This window comes from Bacillus rossius, chromosome 13, assembly GCF_032445375.1.
Source record: "Bacillus rossius redtenbacheri isolate Brsri chromosome 13, Brsri_v3, whole genome shotgun sequence".
Taxonomy (NCBI): domain Eukaryota; kingdom Metazoa; phylum Arthropoda; class Insecta; order Phasmatodea; family Bacillidae; genus Bacillus; species Bacillus rossius.
The window spans coordinates 8,499,697-8,524,591 of record NC_086340.1 but is presented as its reverse complement, the minus strand read 5'-3'; the positions used below and the strand labels follow the sequence as shown (position 1 = coordinate 8,524,591).

At 34.9% G+C, this 24,895-nt stretch overlaps 1 protein-coding gene across 2 annotated transcripts; it reads left to right on the top strand.

Moving 5' to 3' along the window:
* Window positions 1–7,471: 7,471 nt before the first annotated feature.
* On the top strand, window positions 7,472–18,548 carry LOC134538199 (THUMP domain-containing protein 1 homolog). 2 transcript variants are annotated; one of them, XM_063379289.1, is made up of 5 exons: window positions 7,472–7,765; window positions 10,927–11,106; window positions 13,608–13,718; window positions 16,360–16,448; window positions 17,934–18,548. In XM_063379289.1, exons 1-5 carry the CDS (start codon window positions 7,562–7,564, stop codon window positions 18,319–18,321), a joined length of 972 nt encoding a protein of 323 aa, XP_063235359.1. In that variant the 5' UTR covers window positions 7,472–7,561; the 3' UTR covers window positions 18,322–18,548. The 2 variants fall into 2 exon arrangements, with proteins under 2 accessions (XP_063235359.1, XP_063235360.1); XM_063379290.1 differs by having other exon boundaries at window positions 7,485–7,765; window positions 10,930–11,106.
* The last annotated feature ends 6,347 nt before the right edge of the window (window positions 18,549–24,895 follow it).

Below are 24,895 nucleotides of genomic sequence, written 5' to 3'. Positions count from 1 at the left end.
TGCATCGGAACATCAAATAATGCATTCAATCTACTTATCTCAACAGATATATATATATATATAATATTTTTCTCGGTTATAAGTGGACAAACAAAGTAACACAAACGTTGTGGTGTTAGTAACGGCATTAATTTAAAATCTGTATTATTTTATTGTGTCCAGTTTCTTTTCTCGTTAAAAAAAATGATTACTCACAAGTGTCCTAGTTCCAATGTCTGATAGATATTCTAGGAGTTGATATCTTTCAGTATATTTCCGCTCAATTATACCAACGATATTATAACTATACACGCAAACATGCATAGGCGTAATTAAAGGGAGCCAGGGGGTGGCAGTTTTCCACCCAAGAATTGTACAACTCAGAATTTAGTAACTCCCTCTTGATGTAAACATATCAATAATTTACAAACAATTGTGAAATAAAATTTTGCAAGCACGGAACTTTTTTTATTCATTATTAATAAAGCCCTTATTTATAATGGAACTTGTATATTATAATGTAAACAGAAAAATGTTAAATAGTGAAAATAGTCTGAAAAAACTTAAAAAATCTAACTACATGTTTAATGCTAGTTTTTTTAATTCCTCGGAAGATGACTCCCGGGCCCTCTTACACTTAAGAGGCCCGCCTCGTCAGGGGTGTGTGTGTGTTGGTGAGGCGGGATGATAAGCGCGACGCTCGCTGGTATTTCTAGCGCGGTATCGCCTCTAAGCTCAAGGCTCTGAACTGGCGCGCAGTCTTCTCGTCGTCAATTGATAACTGTGAAATTTGTGCGGTGAACGTATTTTTACATTACGGGGAAATGAAGATGAAGGTGTAATGCAAGTCCCTTAAGTGCTTTCAAGAATCTGTACCATTTGTTTTACACCTAAAAATTACTCTGAAAACATGCGTTTCAGCCATTTTAACTCTTCTAGAAATACAGTTTAAAAACATGATCCAAAATTAAAAGTACTTTTCGGGCCTCAGCGAACTCTTAAATGCTTTTCGTAAACACACCCCACTCGGATATCTTGAGTAGTTTTGAAATCGCGTTGTTTTTCCTGAAGCTCTGCACACAGTGTGTGTGACCAGGTAGGCGGGCCCCTTAAGGGGCATTCCATACCCCCAACCCCTCTTAGACGTGGGTTTTTTTCCAACCCCCAGACCACCGGTATGCCACGCCACCCCAGTTATAAAATTTAAATTACGCCTCTGCATACGTGTATAATTATTTAAATGGAAAACATGGTAAATACATATTATTCTAGATGTTTGGAGAACTTGCAATTCAGATTATAGTGGTAAAGTCACAGGCACCGAGAAATGTGTTCAGACAATAAACCTCGAACTACTAAAGACCGGCTCAGGAAACCACTCTAAGTTTTTTTTTGACAGTTGCTCCAAGCGCGACAGAGTTGAACAAGAACGAACATCATACTCTTAAAGGTTTTAGTTCATTGATAATAACAAGAATTCATAAACAAAATTTGAAAACTGATTATTCTTTTTCATACACGCTGTAGTCATACATCGGTCATACATTGGCACTGGCCAATAAAAACCATATCTTTATGTGTAAACTTTACATAATACAAAATCAGACCATTTTATGTATAAAATAATTTAATAAAATGTTCAAGGAAAGTAGACTATTCGTGTTCATTGATAGTGATAAACAGTTCAAAAGTTGGATTATGCTGGAGTATTATTATTTAGATATATGTAAAAAAAAAAGACCATAATATATCTACATCTAACGTATTTATATAAAATATAATCGTCATAATGGGAGTGAGATAATCATTGATTAAATTTTAAAGGTATTAAAATCAGTGCAATGAGTTGAAGTAACATAACATTACATACATCATTTAATTCTAAAAATCGCCAGAGTAACATTTCTAAATATATTTCACTAAATAATAATATTATAAATCATATCTATACACATAACATACCATAATAATTTATTTTTATCGTGATTATATAATCTAAATATATATATTTAACATAAGCTAAGCAAAAATACTCATGGCATTGACTTAAATTCCTGCAAACGCTTAATATTCCTGTGTAAAAATCTAATTGTATAACAAAACAAAATTAAATTGCCCGTTATTTACATTATGGTGCTTTGTAAATAATTCTGGGTATTTAAACTTACTTATCCAATACATATTATTAAATGAACAAGAAATACTGACCTTGTATTAATTTATTCCTGATTCTGGCTAGAAGGTTATAAATTGAACTTGTATTTGCTAAGATGAAAATTATTCATCATTAAACATGTACATGTATATGCCAATATATGACTACACTCAATTCAGTGCATGCAAAGTTTTTTGGTATCATTTTTGTTCTTCATTTTGTTGATGAAAATAAGAAAATTCAAATTCTTTCTAGTTACAGTTATAAATATATATTTTCGATAATCTTATTGACACATGTGAGATCGTAGGAATGATTATGATAATGTTAAAATCATTCACAATTGTATAAGAAAGCAAAGAATATTTTGTATTGCGCGCGCAATAGAATGGTAATTAAAGAATGACAATTTCACTTTCGCCCGGACATATTAATAATTACTTACTGCAAAAAAAAAACAGTTACTAACTACTAATTTATAACTACAGAGGCGTTTATTTAACCAATACACTTAGAAAACCGATAAAAAAACTTCATGTTTGTTATATTATTCACATCAACACGCTATTACAAGCCAAACTAAAATATTTTATCACAAACTTAAACCTTACTAATAAACTAAATCACATTCGCTGTTACTGCTTAATTTTATTTTTAGTGCTGGTTAAACTATTTTCTTCATGACAATGTATTTAATTTCCACTATAATTTTTTATCAGTTTTATATAATTATATATATTCTTTATTTATAAGAAAAGTGGGATTAATATGGGTATGTGTTTTATAATACGCCATGAAAACTTCCACCGAAAGAAATATAAATGAGTGTTACTGCGTATAGCATACATAAAGGTATTATATTATTTTTAATGTTGTTACATGTTAACCTTGTCATCCGTTTGCAGGAATGTTTATCCAATAATACCTAGCAACACCAGTGTTTATTAGCAATAATTTTGTATTATAAATGACCATGTAGCCGTTGTCTTTTTTTAAGAGTACGTTTTGTGAACCTTATATGGATGGAATATATGGTGTGTAAAAATAAGGAATTCAACAAGTTTTATTTTTGAAACTATACATACGAAAATTAGCTGTTTTAATCCAGAAAATAAAACTATTGTGAAAATGAAGGAACAAATTTTATTTAGATAACATTTCATCGTTCCTTTTTTTGCTCCTGCTACATACCAGAAACGATAAAATGACTAACTTCCAAAACAGTTAAGGGGGATTATGTCCTGCCATCCTGGATTTTAGCCAACATTTTTGCTATAATTCTTATTTTTAAATATTGATCCCAATTTGTGGCATGTCAAGGCATAAATCATATCTTCCAGACCTTACATACCGTGTTGCAACCACACATGTGCTAACAGGCTCCAGTTTGTCAGCGCTGCGAGGTAATAACTTATTATTTCACATGGGCGACTACAACTATCATGGTAATCAGACCAGTTCACAAGGGGAAGCCTTCATTTCACAGACGAGAGAGCCACACTCGAAGTTCCCCGAAGTTCATGCTCGCTTTTTTTTTTCCGTACCACAACAGGTGTATTTATTTGGGATGTAGCTTACTCATGCGTCATACGCCGTTCTATCTCATTGTATAAACCGGTGTGGCAATTTTGCGGTCGATTAGGATAGTTTAGCTACATTATAAATACCTACTTTAAAACATTGTGGATGGTTGGTTATATTAGGTAAGTATAGCTACATTAAAAATACTGTAAAATCATTGTATGGTTGCTTAGCAAATAACTTTTTAATATGTGGCTATCCAGCGCTAGAAAACCGTTTACATGATTTCACAGTATCTTTAATGTAGCTATCCTAACCAAATCAACCGTCCACAATGTTTTAAAGTATTTATAATGTAGCTAACCTAATTGACCATTAGTTAGCATGAGTTGTCCAAAATAAACATTCACGGACACACGGCAAACGAAAAATATGGCAGCATATAAATAAATACCGTTGCCTGTTTATGGTCTTTCCTTTTATCAACACCGTCATATTTGTTTACAATGCACAAAAAAAAAAATACCGAAGATGCACGATCGGACGTTTGGCTCTCTCGTCTGTGAAAAGAAGGCTTCCCATTCACAAGTGTTGACTTCAGCAAGTAGCCAAAGCCAAGTCCTATGCCATGTCAAACAAACAAAAAAAAAAAAAAAAAAAAAAGCGCGGAGGCTTTTTCGGAAATATTTGAATTTGCAAGATGGCGAGGCTTAATCCCCGTTAACTGCCTAACTACCATGCTGAAACCCTTTTTAGATGGTATATATATTTTAAGCTTTTGTCATACACCCAAACATTTCCCAATTGATACGCCAAACAAGACTGAGTTGGTTATTGCTGAGTTATGACTCAGTGCTTTGCCCAGAACAGTATGAGCACACTGTTCTGACAGGTAGCTGTGTTATGTAACTCTATCAACATTTTGACAGCTTAATATTATTTCCTCATTTATGAGAAAAATAATACTGGTAAATGATTGGCTAGCCTAGTTCTTTGGGGAAAAAAATTTATTATATTTACTGCAATAAATTTTATGGATGGCCAGCCTAATGCCCCAAATGAATCTGTGCACTTGTTCCTTAAATAGACTTTATCTTCTGAATGAGCGGAAGAGCATATGCACCCCTCAACTATGTCTCTTAAATTTTTGTACTGCTATTGTCACTCAAGCAGATATGCCACTACGGACGTTTCCTTGAAAAATTTCGTGCGGAATGATGAAGTTTAAAAATATAGATAATTCTCTTTCTTGAGAGAAGTTATGTTGAAAATTTTTTTGGACAAAGCAGATTTTGTGCCAGTAAAATTTAAGACATAAATGATTTCACAAAATTACATCAAATCATTGAAATTGTTCATGTGCAGCAAAGTTTAACAAGGAAGGTGAATACAATAATCAAAATGACAGTCGCATTTATGTTATATTAAATACCAAACATTTTGTGATGATAGAGACACATAATTTATCGTATATTTTCCCCCACACTGTTGCACTGTGTTACATAAAGCACACTTTGCTTATGACTGTTAAAAAAAAGCATAAAGTTTGGTGCAACAGAGCATCATAACAGTCTCATAATAGCCATTTTCAAACCCGATCGTCTCATCTAAAGTGTGAGAGTTGTTACAGTCGAGAACTGTTGATGCAATCAGAAGTATTTTTCCACTCAAATGGATTTAATCTAACTGTTGGCTATCCAGGCCTATAGCATCACATATTTGTGTACTTAATAGATTGTTAGCTTAATTTTACCTGAATCTGTCATACTATGCAGCTAAGTAGTTAATCTGTAGCAGTATTTTGTGGGCTTAAAACCAAGAAATTATTTCAGTATCCTCTCAGTGACTGCCGTTAATAATCTACCAAACATGTCTTCATTTTAATGATTTTTATTACATACTGATGTGCATATATTTTACCCCCATCTCCCCAAATCATGTAGTGTCAAGACTATATTTATTGATGTCGTGCCTCCTGTGGCAGTAAAGCCTGGTACCCTGCCGGTACCAGACCCTGCTGGCACCAGACCCTGCTGGCGGAACGCACCCCTCGCACAACCCACATGAATCAACGGCGAAATTGTGCCATCGGGACAAAAACAGTTAAGTGTCACTGCAGTGTCTCCTGCAGAGAGTGATAAGGAATAATTGCAATTTAATTTTATTTCATATTAATCACACCCGAGTGTATTACTTAATTTTAAGGCAAGAAACAATCATTCACTATTTTGACTCAAGTGCCTAAAAAAATTATTTAACTTATATATAATGATAGTTTTATTAAGCCTTCGCTATTTGCTTTTTTAGTTCAATAATTTGTTCAGTGATATATTTGTGTATTTAGTTTCTAAGTAGTATGTATGTAAAAGAGTTTGCCATTTTTTCGTTTCACATTTTGGTGCGAGGTGATACTGCCTCCCTCCCTTGCGCCACCCCCTTCCAGCAGTCTTGAGCAGGCCACAGTCTGAGGTGGATGTGCTGTCCCGTAGGGAGCCAACAGTTTTGTGCTACTGATATGTAACTCTGGCAAATATAATTTTATCAACCTAATCTTTTTTCTTTTTAGTTCCCCACATGTTCCGGGTCATTTTGTGGTGCCGGGCCTAACCCGCTCGCCTTAAACTTCACCGCGCCTTGGGACCCTTTCACTGCGGTGTTAACACCTTACGGAATTGGCTGCTTAAAATCACAAAACCCCCCTAATAGACTGCCGCAAGGGAAATTTAAAGTAATGTAGAGTGCAATGTGTCAAATATTCATGTAATTATGTAGGTGCAAGCCCCTGTTTTGGTAATCGGTAATAATGTTTAGAATAAATATGTTTTGCAAACGCCTATAATTACTATCAGTTTTTGCTTATAGCCTCTTAGCCAGGAACCATCATAATAAGCTGACGAGGGAGTGCATCACCACTTAGCTAGCCAGTGGCCACACACTGCTTACGAACCTTGTGAGCCACGCTGGGGCCGATGACCCACACAACAACTTTTGGTTAAACATCACGAGTTAGCCTGGCACCATCCCAGACCATTTAATACCTACAATCTCACGCCAGTCCTCACTAGGTTCTCTCTGGGTTTCGAACACGAGACCGCTTGGTGATGGCAGGCTCTGCGTGTGCAAGATCAAAGAGAGGTAATAATTTAGTGTGCATATGTAGTGTGATTTTCACAGTAAATTCAACATTAGCATAAAATTATCGTCTCCTTATTTTAATAGTGTTAGTCCTTACTCAAACAGTGTTAGTTGTGTCCTGGGGATCTCAAATCCCGGGTATCCTTGCCAGCCGTAGTTCTACTGTCTTCGAACGTATTGGCAACCTTACGCCCCAGGCCTTAGTTAACTATCCATCTCATACTCATTAGTTAGTACACAGCACCTCATCCACCGCCAATAAATATTCATGTAACTGGATGTCCACTTTTCAGCTTCGGATACCAGCCAAAAACCATCCAAACAATCTCCTCCCCCTCCTATAAAAATAACCTACCATGATAAGGCAGTAGACATAGATTATACGCAAAGATTTTTGATTTTAGAATAACATAAAACAAAACTTTATTAAATCCAAGATAGTTGACTAATTTTCCTTTTGAAACTCAATTCTCAATTTATTTGTCATATTTTATTACTGGGAAAGGAGTATATAAATATGCAATTTTAAAAATATATAAATTTTGATTATGCTACCAAACATTTAAAGAATATTCAATTAGAATTTGGAAAATATATATTATTTTCAATATTATGGCGTGAGTGATGTTTTGTTATATGAGCAGTTAATAAAGTTTTCTCTACGCTCGTGATCATCGTCATATTATTTTCTTTTGTATTGTATAGTTGTCTGTGGCAGCCGTCATCTTTGGTGATTTTAGTCGGCGAAGCTGTGGCGGCGTATTTTTAAATATGAGTTCAAGTAATTACCAGAAGAGGAAGAAACCTTATTACAACTACCGGACAAATAAGAAGCAAAAGGAATTTGTTTTGAAAGCTGGGCTGAAAGGGTTTTTGTGTACATGCAACGCACGCGAGGGGGACTGTATCCGGGAAGCCTACAACATTTTGAACGAATATTCTGAGAAACTAAACGCTGAAAATCCTCAAGAAAATGTAAGCGCCCCCCCCCCCCCCCCCCCCTCTTTTTTATATTTTTATTTTCGATGAGAAAACCTTTTCGTTATTTTGGGAGATTTTAAGTAGGCTATTGTTGTAACTTTTTCATTTTGTCCAGTATTAAAACATCAGTGATTAAAATATAAGCACTCATACACCTTGTACAGTAATATGTAATCAATGTAAATAATGTTAAATTCCAATGCCGTTTTACTGTTAAATAGTTATATATAATAATGGGAAGTGTTTAGAGGCTCTGCGAAAAACAATATACTTTCGAAATAATTTTTTTCCCCCACAGAATTTTGTGGTAATTTTGACACAGGAGAGCAATTTTGTTACATTTCCATTATTTGTAAAACATTTATGGGGTAATTGCTAGAGGCATGCAAAATTCGCGGATTCATTTCGTGAAAGGCTAGCATCAAAACTATACCTTCGTACCGCTTCTGCGATTGGCCCACATTTTATCCGAGGAACTGTGAGCCAATGGGAAACACTAAACCAAGAAAGTGCCGAATTACGCGTCTCACGCGTCAGTAGCCAATGAACAGGTGTCATTTCCGCGAGTATTTAAAGGACTGTGGAATCTATCCTAGAGGTCAATGAATCCGCGAATTTTGCATGTCTCTGGGGGCACTCTTGTTTCCCCCACCAGCAAATTCCATCTCATCTAACCGTAAGCATTTTTCTGGCTGACCGGAACGACAGGCCTTTCCCTCGGGTAGCAAGCCGGCTCCTATGAGTGCCAGTCCCATTCCATCCACGTAGTCCCATGTCACATGTCGTAATGGTTCCATAACACATATCCAAGTTCATCCTTTGATTCTAATGTATACATTGATACTGTGGTAAATAAGGCGTGCTGTTTTAATTTAGTACTCAAAAAAATCTTGGTCCCACAGAGAGTGGAATATCACAATACAAACGAACTGTGTCAGGCCATGTGGAAATTTTTCTTATTTGTATTCAACTAACGATTATAATTCATTGTTATGTCACAAGTTTTTGTCATGCCTAGGATCTTTCGATGAACCAAATTAAAATGACTCGCACCATGCACCACAGGATCATGCCATCAGGATCAAGGAATAAACTTTGATACGTGATATGAAACTTTAACTCATATCGCTTTTCATTTTTTTTTTTACGGATAGCAGGAAAAGTAGTATAGTATTCAACATTTACTGGGAAATAAACATTGGCAGCTCCCTTTTTACTGTGCAGGTGAATGTTAAAATAGTTAATTGGGAAATAAATCTGTCTTTATAGTTGAAATCCTGAAAACATCTGTTTGATTACGTACAAAATTATTTTCACTATCAGTAAAATACCACATTTGAAACAAGTAGTACCAAAACAGATGCACACACAAAGTTAACGTGGTACTAATGGTATACTGAAGTGAATACATTTCTTCACTTATAAACATTTTATCAATAATTTAAATGTTACAAACTTGTTCTCCTCTGTGTAACCACAATAAAATTAAGTAGCACAAATTTTTTTTTTTCAGGAGCCTCTAAATGGAAAAAATACTTTAGTAGTTAACAAACATAAATTGGTTTGGATTTTTTGTTTTATGAAAAGCCACAACTCTGTAGAATTACAAACCCTAGTAAGACGTAGTGAATAAGAAGGGAGAAGAAATAGGAGAGGCCAAAAGTTCCAATTATGTAAGGATAGATCTCCAAGGAAACTTGGTGTGGATGGAGGTAGAAGATAAAGTGGTGTACTGAAACACAAGGAGGGTTTAGGGTAAGGAGGGGGGAAATAGAAAATCTGTAATTTCCTTTAGGGGCTACTTTTTTGTGACAAAAAAACTTCAATTTTTTTTAGTACTACATGCACCAAAAAATACCATCAAGTATTTAGAATGTAACTAGACTAATCTAATCAACTTTTCACACTAATTTACAGTATTTTAAATGTAGCTATTTGATTTCTTAGAATAGGTGCTCATTTGAAGCAAAAAAAAAAAAAAAAGTAAAAACTCTCAAAATAGTATTTTTGAGTACTGATTGTACTGAGAAATGCTGGCAGGTATTTTAAATGTTGCTAACCTAATGTAACCAACCATTTACATCAGATTACAGTGGTTATTTTTAATGTGGCTAACCTAACCAACTGTTCAAAACGGTAAACTACTTGAAGTATAACAAAGCCATTTTTACAGAATCATCAAATAGAATGACAGGAGCTCAAAAATATTATTTACATAATTTAAGTTTTATATTTTCAGAAGAGAGCCTGCTCTAGAAAATGACATTTTTTTTTAAAAATTATATGTACCCTTTGATTCACCAAATTTCAGCATTAAAGAGAGTGTGTAGGGGGCAGAGGGTAGTCGAGTGAACAGCCGAGGATTTGATTCCGGTTGGAATCAAACATGTTCTTTTTTTTTGTAGTAGTGTATGTGGCAGACATTTCTGGGTGAATTTTCTCCGGTTTTTCCTGACCCCTTTCTTTCCATCAATGCTCACTTCTCATTTCATTATTTCTCATGGTAATTGTCTACCCTGATTCTGACGAGACTTACACAAGTCCTAATTTCGCCATTCAGTTATTCATTTTTGACGGGACGTCTAATAAATCGATGAACGGCGGCTGCACGCACGAAAAAGTGTCCCGTTATGCACATTGTCGCGTTATGCGGTGTCCCGTTACACTCGTACGCTTGCGCCGCATCTATCTCTCTTCCACTCGATTGGAACAACCATCGATTTTACTTTTTCGAGGCACATTAAACTTGAAACACTCCCATTCGTTTCCTACTTTTCCTATCATCGTCCTATCCTTAACAGAATAACACTTACTGGAAGAAGTTAAATAGCAAACATGTATAAAAGTTATAGTTAAAATAATCTCTTCGTTAAAGTAATAAACATATTTGAATTAATGAGTGCAAATAAAAGTAAATTTATCAATTAAACTGTAGATTTAATTTCACTCCTTTGTTTCCATACAAAATAGTGATAATTCAATAAAAATGATTCAATTTTATTCATAAAAGTATGCAATCATTTCATCAATGTTTTGTTATGACGTTGTCACGTTAAACTATCGTCCGTAAACCGACTTTACAGACAACCAATTTTTTGTCCTGAGTGAAACTGAGCAGGTGTCAGTGGAGGCCCGGACCCGCTGTGTGCCGACAGCAGGTGACGGAGGATGCGATGGAGGAGCGGGAAACAGGGGACGACGAGGGAGAGGACATCGACGAAGCCTTGGAGAAGGAGCTGAGCTCCCTCAAGGACGAGGCGAACAAGAAGCCGGGGCAGCGGAAATTCCAAGTCGTCGAGTCCGGGGCCAAGAACTGCTTGTTCATCCAAACGACGGTGAGTGTTGTTCACCGTTAAAGAGACCCTGCGATTTTGCGCATTACGTCTGGCCAGCGTGATATTTCCCACCAAGCAAAGCCAGCTCTTCCAAATAAACTTGCGTGAATCTGAATTTTTATGTGTGTGACTGTTTAAGGATAATTTTTGAATTGTTGATTGGATCTTCATAAAAATTTGGTAGGTAGGCATGTTGGGCCAATAGAATTTTCATTTGTAGATGAGCTAAATTAGTCGAGGGGTCTTTAATTTATTAGAGTCAAAGGGATGGGTGAAAATTTCAAAGTGAACATAATCAATTGAAGTGAGATATCCTATTAAAGTTCTTTGTTCCTTTCATACCTTTTTTTTTAATTTAGGCTTTTTGTTTTTGTATTTATAATATTCCAAAATATAGTATGTCCATAAATCAATGTCCCAGTTATCAATTTTAATAGTATCAACTGTAAGCATTGCAGAGTTTTGGTTCAAGGTCACAATAAAAGAGTTACTTAATCAGTTTGTTGTTTTCTCGCAGTGCCACCTACGCAAAATCGCGACTTCTTAAGCATAAAGTATTTTGCTTTTTACAAAGTCAAATAAAATCAGGTTATGGGGTATTATTAAAATTATTTTTTTTTTGCCTTTTTTTTACAAAGTTTTTAAGAACTTCTGAAAATATATCATGCAAGTTGTTGTACAAAAAATTAACAACTAGATATTTTTTTATAAATTTTTCAAATGCTGAATTGCATTGATGAAAATGCACACCAAAGTAGCATTAACTTTGAAAAGTTTTGCACAGTTATCTATGTTTCATATTATCGTCAGAATATTGTTGATTGAATTGTAAACATAAGTTATTGGGTTGGTATTGTTTTACTTCAAACTGTTTCCTAACCTTCGAAACCACAACTGGCCACTACCTCATGACAAGCAAGCATGTTTAGATAGTGTTTAGGTTTATACTTTGAACAGTTTGGGAAAATTACGTATGCTAGACAGTTTCATTGACGAACATAAACAGGAGTTCTGATAATTAGTCAGTAGGTACTAACTTTGATCAGCACTTACCCACACTAAAATCGGAACATTTCGAGATCTTGGTTTGGGGTGGACTACTACAGAGTTTGTACATATCCTTAATTATCCTTAGAAATTCCAAAATTTGTCTGTAATTGAATAAGGGCCTTTAAAAATCCTTCAAATTCATTATGAATTTTTAAAAATTCCTTAATAAAGGCTAATAATTGTAAGTAATTATAATGAGGGTATTGAAAGTTTTATTATTTCAGACTTGGCATCAAACAACGTTATGCACATGTGCAATACAGTTGGCTAATTTCTGGCCATCAAACTATTTTTATGTGTAAAAAATGTTTCAAATTTATTTTTTTTATTTTTTGTATTTTGTATCTCACCTTTAAACTAAAAGGTGTGTTTTGCTGCCTTAATTTGAACTCATAAAGTAAATGTAATGAAGTGATCAAATCAAATGTTAGGGCTACAAATTTCAGATAGACACTATGCTTGAGTTAGATATGTGTTCCAGAAATAATTCCGGACAATAGGGTTTTATCTGTAATTTTTGAACTAACCAAAGAATTTTTTTTTGTGTGCTTTAACTATTATAATTGTTTTCTTCTTGATGTATTTTGTGATATTACAAATAGTTTTCTACCTCAAAAGCGATGAAGTAAAAGGGACCTTAAAAACTCCTATTAGATTTTATTTTAACGAGGTCTTCAAGATGATACTGCATCACTACTCAGACCAGGGATCAGCCATGGCCTGTGGCAAGTGGAGTGGTTTGAGAAAACTTTGGAAAACCGAAGTCTGCGTTTCAAACCCGGCTCCTCTGGGTTGCAACTCCGAGGGGGGTCTGTGTACAAAAGACATTTATGAATACTCTTGAGGGTGGCTGAGTCGGTCTGGTTTTTGTATTTTGTTTTTTACACTGTATTTTTAGAAGAGCGAAAATGGCTAAAACATTTTTTTTCAGAACAATATCTAAGCATGAAACTCCCGGTAGAGATTCTTGTAACCACTCAAGGGGCTTGGATTACACCTTTGTCTCGCTTATTTGCCACTTTTGTTATGGTTATCTCTAATCTCACAGCTGTCCTATGCGCTACGAGAAGCCAGTTCAGAGGCGACACCGCGCTAGAAGGGGGGAGCTGAATTGTTGCCCCTTGGAAGGGCAGCCTATCTGGATATCTTTAACAGTGGTGTTTTTGAAAGGTTGTCTGAATTGTTGAACCTTGGATGGGCCTTGCTAACCCTGACCAGACAAGCCCCTTAAAGAGTTGTTTCTACTATACTCTGTATAGTTACTTATATTAAGCTGTAGCTATTATATATTTTCAAGGGACTAAGGAATTTAATTTTACTAACCAGGAAAAATTTCGAAGAAGGTTTTAATTACATATATTATTTTTTATAGAAGTGAAGTATGCATGATTACTTTAGAAAGGAGTCACCTGGGTGTTACTTGTGTGATGTATGGCCGTGCCTGTGGTCAGATTCCTGATCCAGTCAAGCTGGCGCTCAGCATTGTGGAAGACTTGAATGACACCAAGGCGCAGAAGTGTCGCTTCTTACAGCGGCTCTTGCCGATTGAAGCAACTTGCAAGGTAATCTCGCACGTGCACAGTGTATTCATTTACATAACGCATTGACTCAGGTTGCAGTTTGTAAAATAGGTTGGAATAAAATGAGCATCATTTACATAATGCATTGACTCAGGTTGCAGTTTATAAAATTGGTTGGAATAAAATGAGCATCATTTACATAATGCATTGACTCAGGTTGCAGTTAATAAAATTGGTTGGAATAAAATGAGCATCATTTACATAATGCATTGATTCAGGTTGCAGTTTGTAAAATAGGTTGGAATAAAATGAGCATCATTTACATAATGCATTGACTCAGGTTGCAGTTTATAAAATTGGTTGGAATAAAATGAGCATCATTTACATAATGCATTGACTCAGGTTGCAGTTTATAAAATTGGTTGGAATAAAATGAGCATCATTTACATAATGCATTGACTCAGGTTGCAGTTTATAAAATTGGTTGGAATAAAATGAGCATCATTTACATAATGCATTGACTCAGGTTGCAGTTTATGAAATTGGTTTGGAATAAAATGAGCATCATTTACATAATGCATTGACTCAGGTTGCAGTTTATAAAATTGGTTGGAATATAATGAGCATCATTTACATAATGCATTGACTCAGGTTGCAGTTTATAAAATTGGTTGGAATATAATGAGCATCATTTACATAATGCATTGACTCAGGTTGCAGTTTATAAAATTGGTTGGAATTAAAATGAGCATACATGATTTTTGTGTGTGCAGGAGATGGTAATTTATACTTTAAAATTGTTGAACTTTGTGGTCTCAGTTTATTATGTGATGTAGATGTCTGATGTAATTTACAATCATTATTCTTTGACCATTTTATCTGAAATTCAAAAAAAAAAAAATTTCGATATCTGATGTGCTTAAGCTTTTATAAATGACAGGAATTAATTTTTGGTATTTAAGATGTGTAAGTACATCAATGGTTAACTCATTGTATTTTTATTTCGAGAAATAACAGGTTACCAATGATGGGTCACATCACTTTTTATCAAATCTTAATTTTGATGAAAGATTGCCTCGAATATGAATATAAATGTGAAGAATCTGTAATGAAATAATTTATGAGAAAAAACACATCAGTTCAAGTTTTCAATAAACAGTCAACCCATTAAATTTTTATTTTTAAAATTAAAAGAATGCATATTAACATTTTTAGGGTATAAACAATTTTTTTTGTCATAAACTTTACCTAAAGCGCTAAACAAATATCTTGAGAGTGCTGTAACTAATGACAAACACAATATTGCTTTATTAGTTCTTGTAGAGTAAAATAATACAAAAAATCAAGCCTTAAAATTTTTATTTTTACTATTGTAAGTCTTCTAAAATCACCATTTTTGAGTTCCTGATATGAGTAGTGTGCGCTACACAGGGTTGTGACAGCTCAGTATATTTTGAACAGTGTAGCACTGGAAGAGAAATGCAGTACCCAACCTCCTTGGCCACATCGTACTGATTGATATTCCCTTCCCTACTTTTTTTTTCAATCCCGCTTACCCCTTCCCCTTTCCACTTCGTTGACAGCTAAAAGAAGGAAAAAGATCTAAAAATAACTCTTTCTGCCCTCTTTTTCTTTCCTCCCCCACCATATTGAAACAAAGTCAGTGCAGTAGCAACATAAATACTGTCACGTAAATTAAGACCTCAAATATGAGATGATTAGCAGCTTGCAAAATTCAAACTTGGGGCAAAATTCAGGTCATGATTTTTTTCACAAGCAAAAAACTTAAAATAATGTAGATTAAAGTGCTTCAGTGTAGGTTTCCCCCCCCCCCCCCCCTCAAGCTATTTTTAAATGCAGTGTACAAACTGCTCTTTCAATAAATATCCATTCAGGAGAAAATCTTCCAAGATCTTTAGGTGATCACGAAATGTTACTCCTAGAGGTAGGAAGAAGATTATTATGGTGAATTGGCAATAAAACCAAGATAAAACCTAAAAGCATGTCACTTCATCATGTAACACCAACATTCAAGTCAACACACTACAAAGCACCAAAGTGTTATCAAAATCATGATAGTACTTATTGGTATTTTCAATTAAAATTTAACTCTAATGACAAATACGTCATATTTAAAAAAAAAAAATTGAAAAGGTTTACTTCTTTGTAATCTTGCAACTGTTATTAGTTACTTATTTTGATGTTTACAACATTATTACATTTTTCAGACATAAAAATACCTAACAGATTTATTTAATTTGTTCCGAATAGTTTGACATGCTTATTACAAATCATTATATTGTAAAAAGTGCATCATGTATCAGTCAAAATGACACTGCTTTAGAGATATTACATCATGGAACATTTAAGTGTCATATTTGTTCAGTGATGTGCTAATTTTTTTTAATAAACAGATTTATAAAAAAATAAAACCAATAACAGTGAAATTGTCTGTTTTAAAAACACAATTGGCCATAGAATCTTGTCTTTACCTATAGGATATATTTCAGTGTCTTGAACATAAAAATCAACTATGTAAATCTTGACCTGTTTTGGTAACTTCATTGACCCAGAAGACACCCTGTGTCTAGTTGGTTATTTTGGTCTCAAGTTTGTGTAGATTATGGGTGGATATATGGACTTTTGTGATAATTGGGTAATTTCTGTTTATTTCATCTTGCAGGCTACGATGGAGGACGTACGGGCAGCACTGGAGCCTTTGTTGGATAAATATTTTGCAAAGGAAAGCAAGACATTTGCTGTTATGTTCACGTAAGTGTATTTAAGTACGTGTCTACTTATTAATTAAGCACATATCTATTCATGTACCAGCAGAATGTAGTTGAAACAAAAAATTATTTTGAAAAATATATATTACAGCATTGACTAGTTGCTGTTGTGACAAATACAGTTAAACTTTTTTTTTAAGTGTTTAGATTTTCAAGTCTGTTTTAACAAATTTTTAATGCTTAATGTAGTTAATGTATATTGTAGCACAACTGACACTCTGAAATAGGAAGGTATGCCAGTTCGTAAAATTTATCTTCCAGACTACTGCTTGGTATATGTTTGATGTGTTCACTCGGTGGAAAATACTATTTATTTAATGTTAATAATACTACCATGTGCCCGCGAAGTCTTTCAGCATTTGTATATGTGTATGTACTTGTATACTACTGTATGTATTATTGTAATGCCAAAATTGGCTTTAACAACTTGACAAATTTGCTATTAGTTAGCCTCTGCAGAACTTTTCTCTGGTTCTTTCGTGTCTTATCATTCTTATCAGTATCACTCTATCAGTGTGGTATTTTTTCAGGTGTATTATCTTATAGGCACATGCATTTGTGTTATTTATATCAATTTTGAACCAAATATTTACATCTTATCAACATACCAGTTGAATTGTGTAATATAGTATATAGCACTATAGCTTGTTATCGCTAGTACCAGAAGTATAAAGTAATGCACCACTCATAAAAATGGTATCTATATGTATATTAAAAGATTATGGTTTTGTAATCTGAGTTCAGTTTTGATTAAATGAGCTAATTCATTTAATTATTTTGTTGCATTTTGGTGCTTGAGGTTGTATTAACCTTCATTTCGGTGTTACATGGTGTATTGAACTGCTTTCAGCGTTATTTTGGTTTTATCGCAATTCATCATATCGCACTGTCAAAGTAATAGAGCCATATCTCAAAAAAATGTGAAATTGAGTTAAGATCGCCAATGGAAAACAACATCTGCCAATCTTACCAATGTAATAAGGCCGTGCCTGAATATCGGAAAAATAACGTTCAAAACACGATGTTGCGACGGACGCAAGTCTGAAATTCAACCATGTTACTGCAATAATATAGCCTCTTGTTTAATTGTGTTAAAGGTTTCTACTTTTGACATGTGGCTGTGTTGCTTTGACAGTACGATATAATCTTGTCCCTAGTTATGATACAAAGGGAAAATACCTATGTAGTTGAGCGGTATTTGCGAAAAAAAATGTTAAAAATCCGAAAATACCTTTATTAGATGCTCTTCAACTTCCTCTTTTCATTAAAAGCGGCGGAGATAAGAAATTCCAAATAGATATCGCTGTTCTTATTTTGCTATACAAGACCTGTGTAATCAATTGACCGTCACATTTTTTTATTGCCGTGTGTTTGTGAATGCCTAATTAATGAAAATGGTCGATTAGGTCAGGTCAGTTACATAATAAATACTTTGAAACTAAGCGTGACGGTGGTGGATCGTGCGCAGGCGACGGAACAGCTCGGCGCTGGACCGGGAGGAGGTGATCAAGCAGCTGGCGGAGATGGTGACGCTGAGGAGCCCGGGCAGCCGCGCCGACCTGAAGTCCCCGCAGCTGTCCGTGATGGTGGAGGTGATGAGGGGCACGTGCTGCCTGGCGGTGCTGCCCGACTACTTCCGGCTCAGGAAGTACAACCTGCTGGAGCTGGCCGCCCCCGAGAAGCGCGAGGGAGACCGCGGCGCGGATCCCGGCTCGGGCTCCGAGGAGGGGGCCGGCGATGCCAGGGAGACAGTTCGCGAGACCGGCGACGCCAAGGAGACCGTTGGCGAGACCGGCGACGCCAGGGAGACCGTTCAGGAGACCAGCACGCCGGCTGAGGAGGGCACAGGAGAATAACTCCTTTTAACCATTCCAAGTTCAAATGTTCAAACAACCACCGTTACTTTTATCATGGAGACATTTCAGTTTGGTCATCCGAAGCGAGGGTTTCACCTAACGGACCGTCAGATTGGAAGTTTATTTTATTTTGTACGTGAATTGTGAATCCGATTTTTTCTTTTTTTTTTGTATGTATTATGACGTGGATGATAATAAAAAAATTGGTTTTTGTCAAAAAAGAATAAGCCGAACCATTGGCTGGTGCTTGTCTTGTGCTTGCTTCCTTCAGGCTGAGTTGGATCGTAACGTTCTACCAGCGTGAACTAGTGCAAGTGTGCAGTTTGATCCCTGAGTGATGTACTCTGAAATCATTCCACAGGACACGCACCCTGCCCATTGATCAAAATGATTTAACATAAGTTAATATGATTTTTAAATTAAAAAAAAAAAAATCTTTGAAAATAAATTTTCCTTTACTTATTCAAATCACATATCTATATTTGACAGTACATATTTTGATTTTTGAATTTGATTCAGACAAAAAAAAAGAGCTCGTCTTGCAGTACTCACCAGAGATGTATAATTCTAACCTTGGTAACGAGCAAATTCATGTGTTCTCATATTGCAAATAATACAAAACTCGGACACAAAATTTAATATAGAATTCTTTAAAATAATGCAATGTGATAAATATATGAAAAGTATTTATTTTAGGAAAATATTTTCTCAATTTTTAACATCTAAATATAATTCTGTTTAACATGATGGTATTATTGATTTCTCAGGGCTAGACAGGATTACCGAATACATCACATGTAAATGCCTTAATGCTTAATGTGTGACGTATTTCTTACACCGAAATCACCACCACCTGTGTTTTTTTTTAGGTTTTACTTTGGACGAGTTGAGGATGAAATTTTAGTACGCACCATAAATGCAAAGAAATTAAGTGCACATTACACAATGGAAATTTGACAAGTTGAAAGTCCAATGCGCATACATGCAGAAGCTGCCATTGCCACGGGCTGAAGTTTTCAAGATGGTGGACTCACGTGCGGCAACATGCACCCGTATATATTAACTTTCGCGAACATCGGGGTTTATGGTAGTGTAACTATCCTGGAATACAATTTGTTATGCAGATTATTCCTGTGGTTCTGTCATATTTGTGATATTTATGAATCTTCCACAGATGGCAGCACTGTGTTTACACACTTCCGGTCAAATCGACTTCTATTTTCCATTTTCGAGAAATTACTCCCACCAAATGTTGATGTCGTATACCAAGAGCTGAGATGTTTACACATCAAAAACTGATGTGTGCACAGGCTTGACTGGAAGCAAATGCATCGCAGTGAGTGTTGCCTGCGAAGCCATCCAATTGATAGCACAAGTTGGCAGCTGACCTCAAACAGAAGAAACTCACTTTACGTCATACGTATTCCTGTGCACGTAATAGATGTAGCCACCGCGTTTATGTAAGGAAACTATACATACTTTTTTTTTATCATGACACTGTTACTTGAAAATAAAAATAAAAACTCTTTGCTACAAACCTGTAGTAATTTAGGATTGTAAACTATGTGGATAATAGATTAAGCAAATTCGAGCATTGAGTGTATCCATTAGTGGATTTACATTTGTTTATATAGCTTTATGAGTCAATTATGTAATAAGTTCAAACACTGACAAATGGTAAATTAATATTACCTGCTTATAATATTTTTCTTTTAAAGCAAAGCATGGACAGTCATTATCTCCCTTTCCAAGTGGTATGTTGCCATCTAACAACGATGAATTCTCGTTTATTTTTCCTGCTGCTCTGCCCGCGATCATTTGCACTAATTAATGCTGGGATGTTTCCGTGCTTGTTCGTAATACGGGCATTATTATTTTTATATTCTGTTGTTTCTTAATGAATGTGCTGTTATTTGAAAACAGGAAAAGAGTACAAATTGTAAGATACATTGGTGATGAATTTGACCAATTCTCTTAATAGTACAATGATTAAAGTTGAATGAACGGGAAACAAGATAAATTGAATAAAAGTTCTTTAATTCTGCACGTTTCCAACTTAAAAAGTCATAGCTGAACATACACATATAAAGCCTCGATGAAATGTGTGGAAACTATTAATTTTTCTGCTGTAGATTTTTACAGTGTATGAAAAACAAAATCTTTATACACAGGAAATTAAATTCTTTACTTGTAGTAATAAAATTTATCTTTTATAGTAATTTACATGTGCTTGAAATATGAGGAAGCCAAGCTACTCAAATAAGATATAATCAACTTATTGTGCACCATGTTCATCCCTACCCAATAGTTCACCCACCCAGTCATGGCTACCTACACCAAGATCGGATATCGGCATCTACGATATCGGTCGGGGGCCAATTAAATGGTCCGCCAAGTGTGATCACACCACCACCGACCATGCAAAAGGTTGTGGCAGTGCATGCAACAAATCGAGAAAAATTTGAAAGTAAACAGCGGGAAAAGTGTTGTTCTATTTGGTACTTTCCCTTCCCCTCCCTACCCAGCAATGAAATACAGAGCACACTCAAGGCCAGGACTACCAGTGGAGTTAGAGCTCATTATCTGGCTGCAAGCACGTGGGGCATCCATGATATTCGAAGCTGAACCTTAATGATGCCCAGGTAAAACACTGGACTCCATGTATTTACTAAGTACTGAGACAGTGGGGTGTCTCTTCCCTTGTCTGTAGTATCCAAGAGCTCAGTTATTAAATCTTGGAAGCACATGGATCATATTCTGTCCATATTTAAACACAATAGAAGATTGTAGGAGTAATAACCTACTGACTTATTAACAGCTGGCATTCCTACGTGTGTTCGGCAGGCACTGTCCTTTTTTTATTAACAGTAAATTAATTGGTAAACCTCGTCTCAGCTTACTTCCTGGTAGATTGAATAGAAAGACTACCAATGATAGCCATTTATTCAATCAAATATTGTAATTCATAAAATAAGTAATTTAAAGTTAATATACTACCTCTTCTACATTAATAAATTCCTGGTCAAATGCATGTTTTTTTTTTTTTGGAGGTGTGCTATTTTAATTGACTCCCTGATAGAATGAACTGAAATAGCTGGATAGATGCTTTACTTTTTAACAAGTGCTGCCATCTCTTGAGCACTGTTGGAATAATATATAATACCTCCACCACATTTCTGCCTCCCTGGTAGAATGAAATGAAATAGCTGGATATGCTTTGTTTTATGACAAGTGCTGCCATCTCTTGAGCACTGTTGGAATAATATATAATACCTCCACCACATTTCTGCCTCCCTGGTAGAATGAAATGAAATAGCTGGATATGCTTTGTTTTATGACAAGTGCTGCCATCTCTTGAGCACTGTTGGAATAATATATAATACCTCCACCACATTTCTGCCTCCCTGGTAGAATGAAATGAAATAGCTGGATATGCTTTGTTTTATGACAAGTGCTGCCATCTCTTGAGCACTGTTGGAATAATATATAATACCTCCACCACATTTCTGCCTCCCTGGTAGAATGAAATGAAATAGCTGGATATGCTTTGTTTTATGACAAGTGCTGCCATCTCTTGAGCACTGTTGGAATAATATATAATACCTCCACCACATTTCTGCCTCCCTGGTAGAATGAAATGAAATAGCTGGATATGCTTTGTTTTATGACAAGTGCTGCCATCTCTTGAGCACTGTTGGAATAATATATAATACCTCCACCACATTTCTGCCTCCCTGGTAGAATGAAATGAAATAGCTGGATATGCTTTGTTTTATGACAAGTGCTGCCATCTCTTGAGCACTGTTGGAATAATAATTAATACCTCCTCCACATTTCTGCTTCCCTGGTAGAATGAAACAGAAATGGCCGACTTTAAAATAAAAAAAAATTCATTAGACACTTTTTGTTTGACACGTGCTGCCATCTATATAAATAATAAAACATTCCCCTTGTTTTTGGACTCCCTAGTAGAAGGAAAATAAAATGGGTAAGAGTTATTCAAAGCTAATAATAAATACACTACTTTTATATTTTTTAATTTTATCAGCCTAATCAAATGACGGCAAAATTGTTTGTTTTTAGGTAGGTGCCATGTTATATCATTATTGAATGAACTCGCTTTCGCTCTTAAAAGGGCTTCACCCAAAGCCTCAAATAAAGTCTGTAATCATAAATTTAGTGAAAAAAAATTATATATTGTTTATTTTTACATAGTTATTAAAATTAAAAGAAATTATTAACTTACATGTTTACAAGCCAGATGGAGTCGTATTTGGCAGTAGTAAACTCCCACCTTCGTAAAATATGCCAATTTTGATGATTGTAGGTGCTGTGTAAGCATGGGGGAAAATTGTTGTGGCAAAAAAAAATTCTATTTTTAAAACTAAATTTTTACTAAGTTATGACAATTTATGCTTTGAAATCACAATGAGACAGAAATCATAAACGTCAATAATTTCCATAGGACAAACCTAATATAAGCATTTAAATGTTTTAAACATTCATGAAAACATTTATCCTGAACCTAAGAAGTTGGTGAAACTAAGGTCTTAACAACGTAGATATTAAAAGTAACAAGAGATTTAAGATCTCCCCAAATCTGATTAGACTGTTTAATCTGTTCTCATATGCGTTACCTACCGTTCGTTTTTGAAAGTCATGTAACAACTTCTGGAAAATTAGACAACTAATACTATAATTAAATGTTGAAGTCAGCAACAATAATTATAAGGAAAATGTTTCTTAAAAAGTTTAAATTACAAAAATAATTTTTTTTAAATATAATTATGCAGCTAATCTACTTTTCATTTCAGTTCCTATTCACTTTATTTTCCACAACCTGCTTCTATAGTAGCGATATTTAGCGATAAGACAGTAGTGGAAAAGAACTGTGCATACTTGTTCCATGTTTAAAACGTCACATTGTTCATGTTTTTGATTATGAAGCCCCATTAAAACATTAAAAAAAAAAAATTATATTGCAAAAATGTTTTAACCTCAACAGAGAACATTAGGCTAAAATAAACTCAAAAGGTATCCTATGCCATATATTCGTAAGGAAACTGAATTTTTGCTATTTAGAAGCAGAATTGCAGGGTTTATTAATCGTATTCGAAAATTTGAATATTCACTTAGGTATACTCTTAGGAAGCTCATATCTACAGTTAAAATGAAAGCTTGATTAGCATTTAAAATACTTTATGAACGTAAAATATATAAATCCTAGCAATATATTTTTTTTTACGAGTGATCGGCAAACTTAGAACTCCGGGAATGTTGGGTGTGGCTCTTCCCTGTAAACTGTAGGCTTCCTACAGCACGAGAACATTGTGAGTGATGTACATGACAGTTATTTAGGGATTGTTGCCACATTTCCTGTGTTTACAGTGATAAACTGGATTGCATATTATTTCCATAGTAAGATACAAGTAGGCATTGTCTCTATAATGTACCAACAAAGGAGGTAATGCATATTTGTATTTTTTGAGTTTTTTTTATGAATATGCCAAAACAAGGCAAAATTTGCAGAAAAATCAGATTTTGTAGTTTTTTTCCCTTCATATTGTCATTTTTCTGCAATCACACAAGTTAGGCAGCACTAGCTATTACATTTACTGATGCTTTATTCACTTTTGGCTCTCAATCCATTCTTTCTGTTATCTTTGACATCATATAAACACAGTATTGATTAAATAAAAGTGAATTTTAAGGGTTAAAAAAAAAAAAAAAACTAATGAATCCATGATCAGCATATTTGGTGTGTCTCTTTCCATTTACTTTATGTAGTTTGAACAATTTTTTTTTGTTTCATTAGTTTTTGTTAAACTCGAAATACTTAATTTTTTTCTTTTCAGGCAATGCAGTGGTTGATTATATATATAAAAATAGAACACACAAGAAAGACAATAACTGGTAACACAGAAGCAAATAGTTTCTCTTATCAGCTAGTAGAAAATGAAATAATTATTGCAAAAAAGTAAACACGAGTACTAGGTGCTATCCTTATCCTGTTTTATCCGTGATAGTTTAACAAATTGTGTAACACAAGCTGATAACTCAGTACTCCTGCATTCTTCTACTCATGAATGGCCAATTTTGTCTCATATGCAGCAAGTAGGTAGCCCAGCATTTCCATTCTTATTCTTATGACATTTCCAGGGAATAGGTTTGGCGAGGAGCAGGTTGCAAAAAAACAAGAGATTGAGAGGCAAAAGTCAAGTGGCAAAAGGCGAGGGAGACCACCTGCAGCTTCTGGATCCTCCACTGTTATCGAGTAGTGACTACAGACAGAGCAATCCAGGTTGTAAAGATCTTACCAAGATGAGTTCACACGTAGTCGAATATCAATATCTCGCCAATTGCATGCAAATGCGTGCTTTCTGTCGAGTGTGCCGAGTTAACTACATTTGTTAGCCCGCACCCTTTCGCGGTGTGTACTACGACGATAGCAACGCGTTAGTTCAGGCTCGCATTCGGATCACAGATTTTTTTTTTCTATTTAAAGTTGAAGAAAGGTTTTTGATGCATGACTTATTAAGTTAAATTGTTTGGTGCACTCTTTTATACTTCACTT